This window comes from Monodon monoceros, unplaced genomic scaffold (genome assembly GCF_005190385.1).
Source record: "Monodon monoceros isolate NGI ecotype Baffin Bay Population unplaced genomic scaffold, NGI_Narwhal_1 Super_Scaffold_12, whole genome shotgun sequence".
NCBI classification, from domain to species: Eukaryota; Metazoa; Chordata; class Mammalia; order Artiodactyla; family Monodontidae; genus Monodon; species Monodon monoceros.
The window spans coordinates 167,580,755-167,591,196 of record NW_021703768.1 but is presented as its reverse complement, the minus strand read 5'-3'; the positions used below and the strand labels follow the sequence as shown (position 1 = coordinate 167,591,196).

Genomic DNA, 10,442 nt, shown 5'->3' with positions numbered 1-10,442 from the left:
ACCACTCGCGGACCGCGGGTTCTGGCGCGCCCTGGCGGCCAAGCAACTCCTGACTGACGCCGCCAGACCCACATGTGAAACCGAGGACTCCATTTTTCATCTGGGCAACGGCCATCTTTGTAGAGACAATGGTCCAGATTGTAGTTTCTGCTCTCCTCTCCTGACTAGCTAACATATGAAGTGAGCGCAAGGGATGAGGGTTTATAAAATATTCTCTTCTTGAAGACAAAAAGAAACGGCTAAAGCCCTTGACTTGGAGACCAAAGCAGCATCTCCTCTACCAAGATGGCGACGGAGCCGAGACGTAATCAGCACGCGCCCCCTGGGGCTCAACGCGCAAGCCCTGCGGTGACGTCACGGAGGTGCGACCGGGCCGGCGCCGGGGGAAGGAGGTAGGAGCGGCAGCGGCGCGGGCGGAGCCGGGGGGCGGGGTGCGGGTGGGCCCAGCGGGGCTGCTGGGCCTGGGACCACCTCCCCGGGAGGGCTGGAGATGGGGTGCTCGGAGACGGAGGCGCTTTTGACCACCGTCTCCAGGGCTCCCGCAGGGGCTATGCCCATTTCCCGGAGCGGACGACTGAGACCCAGAGGGATAGCGTCCTGCTCGAGGCCACCTACCTCCGGTCCTGCTCCTGAGCAGCTTACAGGCCTGGGGGTGACAGAGCTGGGTACGGACGTCCCTGGCCTCTTGCAATGGGATCAGGGCTGGGGAGAGGGACGACGGGCTGGGGGAGCCTAGAAGGGGTAGCGGGAGGACTTCTTGGAGGAGGCAGCGTTGAGTTTCATCTTTTATTCTCTTTCTTACTTTCACATCCAATCAGCCACGAAGGTCTTGATTCCCCCCTAAGTGTACCCACTGCTTAGCCAAAGCCACTCCTTAGACCCCCTGTTTGAGCTCCATGCTTCTGTCTCAATCCTCCAGTTCACCTCCTTACCAACCCCAGAGGGCTCTGACGCCCTGCGCACCTTCCCATACCCTGGAATACAAATCCCCTTCCCAGCCTGCCTCCCCCACACCCCTGGGGGCTTGGATCTCCCCACTCCCTTAAGTCTTTCCTTTGATGTCTCCTCCAGGAAGCCCTTTGACTCCCCCTCCCCATCCCTCCCCAGGCTGGGTCAGAAGCCCCCTCCCGACTTCCTCAGCGTCCATATGGCCCCATCACAGCTCTGATCTGGAGTTACCACTCTTATTGTCTATCTCCCAACAAGCCGGGGAGTCCCATTCTGTCAGGAAGCCCATCAGCACTGCCTCTTTCCCCAGCATCCCACACATACTAGGTGTACAGTGCGTGTTTACTGAATGACAAAGTGTATGTGTGTGAGTGTTTATCAAACAGAGGAGAAAAGCTGTCTGTATTAGCTCTGGCTGCCATAACAAAATACCACTGACTGGGTGGCTTAAACAACAGATTTATTTGCTCACAATTGTGGAGGCTGGGAAGTCTAAGATCAGGGTGCCAGCCAGTTTGGTTCCAGATGCAGGCTTTCCTCCAGACTTGCAGATGCGCACCTTCTCACTGTGTCCTCACATGGTGGAGAGAGCAAGCTCTGGTGACTTTTTCTCTTCTTATAGGGACAGCAGCTCTACTAGATTAGGGCCCCACTCTTAAGACCTCATTTAACCTTTATCACCTCCTCACCGGCCCTGTCTCTCTCTTTTTTTTTTTTAAAGGATAAGGTACCTTTTTTTTAATTAGTTAATTTATACTTTGGCTGCATTGGGTCTTCGTTGCTGTGCGTGAGCTTTCTCTAGTTGCGGTGTGCGGGCTTCTCATTGTGGTGGCTTCTCGTTGTGGAGCACAGGCACTAGGCGCACAGGCTTCAGTAGTTGTGGTGCGCGGGCTCAGTAGTTGTGGCTCGCGGGCTCTAGAGCACAGGCTCAGTAGCTGTGGTGCACAGGCTTAGTTGCTCTGCAGCATCTAAGAGGGATCTTCCCGGACCAGGGATCGAACCCGCGTCCCCGCATTGGCAGGCGGATTCTTAACCACTGCGCCACCAGGGAAGTCCCAGCCCTGTCTCTAAATACAGTCATATTGAGGGTTAGGGCTTCGACATATAAATTTTGGAGGGACATAAATATTCAGTCCTGGCCTGAAGAGGGGGTCAGAAAAGCCCTGTCAGGCTTTGGGATGGAATTGGGGGTCTTAAGCAACACGAGGAGGAGGAGATGCTGGGGCTGAGTCTCTGTGAGTGGGCAGGTTTTCACAGGAAGAAGGGACAGAGGAGGGTGTATCGGGTGAAGGCATAGCAAGAGCAAAGGCTCAGAGGCTGGAGAGGGAAGTGAGTGGGAAGAGAAGTGAGAAGCTGAGTTTGGACACAACACAGAGTGTGAAGTAAATACTGAGGGAACCCTGGAAATAGATGCTTGTTCATTCATTTGCGCAAAACATTTTTTGAGCCCCTACTCTGCAGGGCACTGACTGAAGCAGTCCCAGCCCTGCCCTCATAGAGCTCCCAGCCTGGTGGGGAAGATGGACATTTGTCGAATAATCCTGTAAATGAACATAGATAGCAACCTAAACAAGTACCTCAGAGAGAAGTTTATGGTCTGAGAGGGCGTGTGTCAGGGAAGGCTTCCTGGAGGTGGCAACACCCGAGCTGAGCCCTGAAGTTTAAATAGGAATTAACTGGATAAAAAGAGGAGCAAAAGTGGTGGGCAGGGCAAGTGCAAAGGCCCTGAGGTGGGAACATGCTTTATAGGCTTGAAAAAAGGCAAGGAGGTTGGTGTGGCTGCTGCTGAGAAAGTGAGGGGGAGATGGAGGGAGAGGTGGCATGTGGGGAGTTTCCTCACCTGACACTTAGACTGTGACCCCCACCCACTTCTTAGTGCTCTTCTGGGGAATCCAGGTGAGGTTTTCTGTTGGGTACATTGTAGATGCTCAGTAATGAATGCTTGATTCAGGGGGCCCAGGAGCAGCTGGGAGAAGTACAGGATCAGGCTGGCATATCCAGCCCTGCCATGGCAGCTCTTGCATCCTGTGCAGGGAGGGACTGGAATCAACCCTACTTCTCAGATGATGGGAGCCTCCTCCCCCATAAGCCACACAGCTAGGAGGTTGGTGGTGGGGGGTTGCCTGTTGGTCCTGAGTCAGGATGGCCCCCACATTCCTTCCCCATCATTCTCGATGCTGGGCCTACTTCTCCAAGGTTCAGCAAGGGACTGAGCTGGAGATTCTCAGTGGGGAGAGGACAACCAGGAGTGATGGAAATCAGCCCATTTCCCAGATGAGGAAAACTGAGGCCTGGAGAGCTGAAGGCTTGCCCTGACCACACAGTGCTTGTGTCCTCAGTCAGCACTCTGGAGGTGGGGTGATCTTAATTTCTTGGCTTCCCTTCCTCACCTGAAAGGCAGGCTTTAGAGGTGAAACTCCAGGCTCAGCCCTGTGCAACTTAGCCAGGTACCTTGACTTCCCCACCTTCGAAAGGGAATAAGGACAGTCCCCGTGTTTAAGGCTTTGAGAGCATTCAATGTAGTTGGGCCATATAAAATGCTTAGTAGGGGACTGGGTGTGGGGAGGGTGGCACCTCCCATTTGGTGTCATCATTTCCCCAGCACCCAGTATGGGACTCACACAGACCAGCTGGACAACAGCTTTACGATTGTTCTAAAATCTCCTGGCTGTGTGAGCCTGGGCTGGATCATTGGGAACAGTTCATGGCAGCTGCTTACCCAGGGCGAGGGGGATTCAGCCTCAGGGCTGTGGGGCTGGGACACTGAGGCCTCATAGCCAGCAGAGTGGGAGGGTCCACACACAGACTGGCCCGCAGGGATCTAGAGCAACATGACTTGTAAGAGCTGAAAAGTAGAAACAACCCACGTGTCCGTCATGGACAGATGGATAAACAAAATGTGGCCCATCCATACGATGGAATATTATTCAGACATAAAAAGGAATGAAGCACGGACAGATGTTCAAACATGGATGAACCTCGAAAACATGATGCTGAGTGAAAGAAGTACAGAATAGGGAAATCAATAGAGACAGAAATTAGATTAGTAGTTGCTGGGGGAGGGAGGTGGGAGAGGGACTGCTCATGGGGACGGGTCTCCTCTGGGGGTGATGGAAACGCTCTGGAACTAGATAGAGGGGATGGTTGCACAACGTCGTGAATGTGCTAAATACCACTGAACTGTGCGCTTTAGGGTGGTTCATTTTGTATTATGTAAAATTCGCCTCAGTAGGTGAATTTTTTTTTAAAAGAGAGATTAATAAATCCAAAGCCCTTGTTTCATAGACAGAGCTACTGAGGCCCCCAACGGGGTCGTAGCTGCACGGGTGTGAGTCTGGGGCTGCCAAGGGTGGATGCCCCAGAGTCACTGGTCCCTGCCCTCCACTCACAGCGTTCCGAGGGATGCCCAAGAAGTTCCAGGGCGAGAACACTAAATCGGCAGCGGCCCGGGCACGGAGGGCTGAGGCCAAGGCGGTAGCTGATGCCAAGAAGCAGAAGGAGCTGGAGGATGCCTACTGGAAGGATGAGGACAAACACGTCATGAGGAAGGAGCAGCGCAAGGTGGGTGGGCCCTGGGCTCCCATGCCCCACCCATGGGCAAGGTGGGCGGTCAACACAGTAGAAGGTGGTGAGAGGCCCCTGGGTCTTTGGCCTGAAGGGTGAGGAGTCATTGGACACGGAGCAAGGCAAGAAGGGAGACAGAAACAGAGGCAAAGTCTCGTGCAAAGGCCCTGGGGTGGCCAGGACTTGGCACGTTTAGGAAATGGCAAGCCCTCCACGAGCTTGTCTCTCTCCTTCGTGTGATGCCAGGGCTGGTCTAGACTGGCACAACCTCACTCTGGAGCGATTCCACACCCAGGGGACACTTGGCAACATCTGGAGACATTTTTGGTTGTCACAACTGGCAGCTGGAGGGTGCTACTGGCATCTGGTGGGCAGAGGCCCAGGATACTGCTCAACACCTGGCAGTGCACAGGATGGCCCCACAGCAGAGTGAGCCAGCCTGACTTCAGCAGTGCCGAGGCTGACACATGCTGATAGATCCTGTTTCTGACCTGCTGACCTGGGGCCTGGAGGCATTTCCAGGTGTTTATAAGAACACGAAAGAGGGCCAGGATGGTTGGCCGTCTCCTGCGGGGCCCGCAGCGCCACACACACAGTGAGTGGGTGCTTAATTGGTGTCTGGAGTGGTTCAGGGCTGATGCTGACCCTCTTGGCCCAGTAGGTGGCACCAGAAACCATTCTTAGCCTCTTCTAGTCCCCTGGGCTGGTGATAGGCTCCAGCTGGGACTGTTAAAGGTTCTGGAATAGCAGTGGTGACACACCATCCCTGCATGCCCAGTTCAGGGGGCACCTGGGCACTTTTGTGAGTTTTTCCCATTGTCTTTCTGTGCAGGGCTGGATCCTGCCTTGTTTTTAGTCGGAATTGAATATCACTTGTTCCCTCCCCTCAGCGCCCTCAATGTTGCACTGGGTCCATGGAGGTCTTTAAATTTTCTTTTTGACTGTCAACATTTTGACAACATAGGAAAGTTGAAAACCCAAAAGGAAAACTAATGTCTGCCAAGGATCCATTATCTAGACAGAAAAGCCAGAGACCTTTCCACAGTCCGGGAGTGGCAGCAGCCCAGCCCAGGGCCCCAGGAGCCCTCCCCAGGCCTGCATCTTGGGCCTCGGTGTCATCCCCATCCTCTAAATGAGGAAACTGAGGCACAGACAAGGCAGGAAGTCCAGGTCACAGGGCTGTGAGGAGGGGCTGGAGCCGGGCTGGAGCCAGGCTGGCGTTAGCTGAAGCCAGGGATCTGCCTTCTGGTTTGTGATGAGGTTTGACTAATAGCCTTGCAAGCATCCATGCTCCAGGGGTGTGGCCCAGGGAGCATTTGCCTGTCCACTCCCCTGTGTAGCACACACCTGGAAGAACGCACAGGGCAGAGGTCCGACAGGCAATAGGGGCCAGACAGGCTCTCAAAGCTACTCGACCCTGTCGCTGTAGCACAAAGCCACCATATACAGATAGGCTAAAACTTTACCAAAACAGGTGGAGGGCCAGAGTTTGCCAACCCCTGCTCTCTAGAACATTCCCAGCCCCCATGCCCCTCCCAGGCAGTCCCCCCGCCTGAGTGTTTTCCTTTTTTATTTTTGGCCGTGCTGCAGGGATTGAACCTGGGCCACAGCAGTGAAAGCGCCAAATCCTAACCACTAGACCACCAGGGACCACCCCCCCGAGTGTTTTACCTGGAGCTATTGATGGTTCTCCTTCCCCATGGGGTGGTTTTCTGGGTTTTGTTTATCCCTCTTCCTGCTGATGGGTGAGGGGGGTCCACAGTCTACACAGCACACCCGGTCCCTCCTTCTTTCCTTACGTGACAGCTGCTTTAAAAAGATACTGTTTTTATGAAAAAGAAACAAATCCACGTTTGTTCCAAAACACTAAAAGAAAATGAGCATCTCCTGCCCATGTGACACCAAAGGCTCTTCTCACCCAATGCCATACCCTAAAGGCCATGCCCTCCGTTAAATGGGATCACACAGCCAGATTTCTGCCAGCCGCCTTGCGCTGGGCCGTAATTCATCGCCCCGCCCAGAGGCTGGCATTTCGTTTCCATTTGTTCCATATTAAGCAACTCGGCAATGAGCACCTGACTCTCTGGGTTCCATCTCAGTTATTTATGAGGCTCATTTTTGATGGCTCCAGAATATTCTGCCTCAGCCTCATCCTTCACCCATCACCAGATGCTGCCAATTGCTAATTGGCCTTTATAAAAAACTGCGAGCGTCTTTTTAAAAAAAGTCTGCCGAACGTCAAAGTATAAACTCTCATGTTCCCGCCTCAGTCCCATGTCGCTAGAGACTAATGGCCCCATTCTGCATGTCCTTCCTGAGATTGGAGCCTTCTGGAATTCATTCACTCATTCACCCAGCACACTACTTAAGCACCTACTGTGTGCTGGGCCAGGGCCTGCCTGCTGCCTCAGGGACTAACCAGATAATCGGAAGACTAGAAAACAGGGGTTTGTGGAACACGGGAAAGAGCCGTGTGGTAGAGCAGAAGGACAGAGAGCCAGGAGCTCAGGATGAGCCAGAGTTAATCAGGAAAGGAAGCTGGCAGTGGTGCTCCAGCAGGGCAGAACAGCTAGTGCAAAGGCCCTGAGGCAAGGCCGTGCTGTGGACAGGGTGAACATGGGCTGTACATGCACCATGCAGTGGTCGGGGAGCCTCAGGAGGACATTACCTCTGACCGATGGGGAAACTGAGACTCAGAGCACGATGGCCCTACCCCAGGTGTCTGACCACAGACATGGGATCCTAGCAGCTGTACCCAAACAGCCTTGATCTTTAACCACCACCCTCCCCGTCCCCCCCACCCCCCCGGCTTCTTTCCTATCAGGCAGGCAGGTTGGAGGTCAGAGGCCCAGTACGTGTCCTCAGGAACCCCTTTTCTGGGGCAGTTAGCCCTGTCACGGGGGACACTGCAGGCGTAGGGACTGTCCCTGAGGCCTGGCGGGCAGATGGCAGAGTTGCAGGCAGTGAGTGGGCGGGTGGGAGTGCCTGCAGTGCAGGGCCCTTTGGGAGTACTGGGCGGGAAGCGGCAGAATATTCCAAGCCTACAGCCACACAGCCACACTGCACTACAAAGGAACCAGAACCTCGCTCTGTCCCTGTAGTAGTGCAGGGGCAGCGGCCAAGGACAAGCCCTACAGGCCACATGTCCCCTCGACCAGCTGGCATCCAGGCCTCCCTGGGGAGCCAAGGTGGGATCAGTCCCAGCCCCTGTGACGCTCAGCTGGGAACACTTCGATGGTGCCTCCCAAGGTCTCCTGGCTATAAAGCCAGAAGTGCTGTCCCAGCTGGCAAATGGGTCCAGACCCCAGTGGCTCCTGTCGCCTTTGGAATCCAGTACAAACCCCTCCCCATGCCCTTGAGGCTCCCCATGGTACCACCTCTGCCCTCCCCACGTCTTCGTCCTCCACACTTCCCCTCCTCCCTCCAGCCACACCAGCCTCTGTGCTGTTCCTCTGTCATGCTAGGTGGTTCCTGCCTCAGGACATTTGCACCCACCATTCCCACCACTAAGGACTCTCCTCTTCCCCAGCTCTTTTCCTGGCTGGCTCCTCCTCCAGCCCAGGTGTCACTTTTTCTTCAGGAGCCACCCACCCACTGCCTTGGCCAAGGTTCCCTGTTGTTCCCTAGTCATACAGGATGGGAGCCACCAGGTAGGCTCATCGTGCTCCCATCCATGTCCCCTACGCCCATCATGGGGTCTAGCACACAGCAAGGCCTCCATCCAGACTGGTTGAGATGGAAACTGGACCCCATGCCAGTGGGACGGGGTCCACTCCTGACTCCCAATCCCCCAGGAGGAGAAGGAGAAGCGGCGCCTGGAGCAGCTGGAGCGCAAGAAGGAGGCACAGCGGCTGCTGGAGGAGGAGGACTCAAGGCTTAAGGGCAGCAAGGCCCCGCGAGTGGCCACCTCCAGCAAGGTCACCCGCACCCAGATTGAGGAGACGCTCCGCCGAGACCATCAGCACAAGGAAGCCCCGGACCCAGGTGGGGGCCTCGGCCCACTCTGGAGCTGCCCTTTTACCTGATAAACAGTAGGCAGTGGGCCTACCCCCTGGACTGAGTCCAGACCCCACTCCCCACCTCCAGAGAAGCTGCCTGGGCTCTGCAAGGTGAAGGGTGGGTGGGCGGTGTCTCGGCAGGCCTGGCTCTGAGCACGGACGCCATAGGCACACAGGTGTGTAATTACTCTGCACCTGACCCTGGCTTGTGCTCCCCGGGGTCCCCACAGCTGATGTGGTGCCCCGAGGTGAGGAGACAGCAGCCACGTATGAGGTGCCTCCCGAGTGGTGGGCTGCAGGGAAGTTAGTTTGGGGACTGGGCGGGCAGGACTGGCCCATCCCGAAGGTAGGACTGGGCGGGGAGCTCAAGTTGTGTTTCCATTCTCCCGCATCCTTCTCTGCCTGTCTGCCTCCCTCCCTTTCTCCCCTACTTCTTCCCCTATGGTGTCTCTCATCTCCATGGAACTCTGCGTCTCTGCTTATTTCTCTCTGTTTCTGGTATGTCTCTGTCCCCCGGTCGCTACCGCCCCCAGCCGAGAAAGCCAAGAGCCACTTGGAAGTGCCGTTGGAGGAGAATGTGAACCGCCGCTTGCTGGAGGAGGGCAGCGTGGAGGCGCGCACCATCGAGGATGCCATCGCAGTGCTCAGGTACGGGGCAGGGCCTAGGTCTTTGGGGTGGGGCTTGGGGCCCAGAGGGGAGCTTGAGACTCTGGGGGCGGGGCGGGCCACGCCCCAGCCCCCCTTGACGCCTGCGCCTTTACCAGCGTGGCGGAGGAGGCGGCAGACAGACACCCTGAGCGCAGAATGCGGGCGGCATTCACTGCCTTCGAGGAGGCGCAGCTGCCGCGGCTCAAGCAAGAAAACCCCAACATGCGGCTGTCACAGCTGAAGCAGATGCTCAAGAAGGAGTGGCTGCGTTCGCCGGACAACCCCATGAATCAGCGCACCGTGCCCTTCAACACCCCCAAGTGAGCCTGGAACTGGGGGAGACGCCCCGTGGCGGCCAGGGTCACGACCCCACACGCCCTTCCGCTGGGTCAGCTCCGAGGGTTACAGAGATGTCTGGGGGCCTCGGCGCGTGTCCTGGGGGCCAGGAGGCATCACTGGCCACACCTCCCGCCCGAGGGTCCCTGCTCCAGTGACACCCCTCGCCCTTCCCGCACGCGCCAGTGCCCTGGGGCTGAGTGCCCAATAAAGGCAGTTGGTGAGGCAGAGTGTGCACTTGAAGTCTACGTGACTGGGTGGGTGGTGGGAAAGACGGGCTGGAACGAGGTGGAATGCACAGGCCACAGCCAGAGAAGACAGGGGTCCCCAACCGCGCTCCTGTCCTAGCAGGCTAGCTGAGAGCTGTGCTCGGCTCCCGGCTGCGCCAGTTATCCAGTGAGAGATCTGTACCATCATCCCCTGGAAGCCTTGCTGGGGGTAGCACAGAGAGGCTGAGGCACTGGCTCCAGGTCACACAGCACTTCAGAGGCGGAACCAGAGGAGAGCTGGAGGCGAGTTGTTGGCACCCTGAGATTCTGGTTCAGAGTCAGCAGCCAGGTCACATACTGTGCTTGGGGTCAGGAGATGCAGACTGTTCTGCTGTTATTCCAACACGAGAGGCATCTGGAATAACAGGGCAGGCTTCCTGGTGGAGGATTTCTTTAGAGCAGGCCTTAGTGGAAGATGAGTCAGTTTCCATCGCAGAGGCAGGGCACTGGGCAGGCAAGGGCCTGGAGGCTGGAGTGGGCAGGTGGATCCGGGTAGAAAGGAGTATCCCATCGAGGCCGAATATCTGGGAAGGGCTGGGTGAGAGCTCAACTTAGTTCTGGCTTCCTACAGCTTAGTTGGCCTCAGAGAGTCAGTAGGGAGGAAGGGTAGCTGGGAGATGGGCCCAAGTGTCTGGGGCGGGGTCCACGCATTTACCAGGTCACTGCTAGGGGCTCCCAT

The 10,442-nt window shown here is 56.4% G+C and overlaps 1 protein-coding gene across 2 annotated transcripts; it reads left to right on the top strand.

The window, feature by feature from the left end:
• Positions 1-353: 353 nt before the first annotated feature.
• Positions 354-9,727, top strand: CCDC124 (coiled-coil domain containing 124). 2 transcript variants are annotated; one of them, XM_029217690.1, is made up of 5 exons: positions 354-392; positions 4,340-4,509; positions 8,307-8,496; positions 9,044-9,158; positions 9,275-9,727. In XM_029217690.1, exons 2-5 carry the CDS (start codon positions 4,351-4,353, stop codon positions 9,480-9,482), a joined length of 672 nt encoding a protein of 223 aa, XP_029073523.1. In that variant the 5' UTR covers positions 354-392; positions 4,340-4,350; the 3' UTR covers positions 9,483-9,727. The 2 variants fall into 2 exon arrangements, with proteins under 2 accessions (XP_029073523.1, XP_029073522.1); XM_029217689.1 differs by lacking the exon at positions 354-392 and adding an exon at positions 491-665 and having other exon boundaries at positions 9,275-9,724.
• Positions 9,728-10,442: the final 715 nt, after the last annotated feature.

Coding starts and splice junctions, on each gene's coding strand:
- CCDC124 (XM_029217689.1), top strand. CDS start 491: ATGGGGTGCTCGGAGACGGAGGCGCTTTTGACCACCGTCTCCAGGGCT. Junction 8,497..9,043: donor CAAGGAAGCCCCGGACCCAG/GTGGGGGCCTCG, acceptor TACCGCCCCCAG/CCGAGAAAGCCAAGAGCCAC. Junction 9,159..9,274: donor GATGCCATCGCAGTGCTCAG/GTACGGGGCAGG, acceptor CGCCTTTACCAG/CGTGGCGGAGGAGGCGGCAG.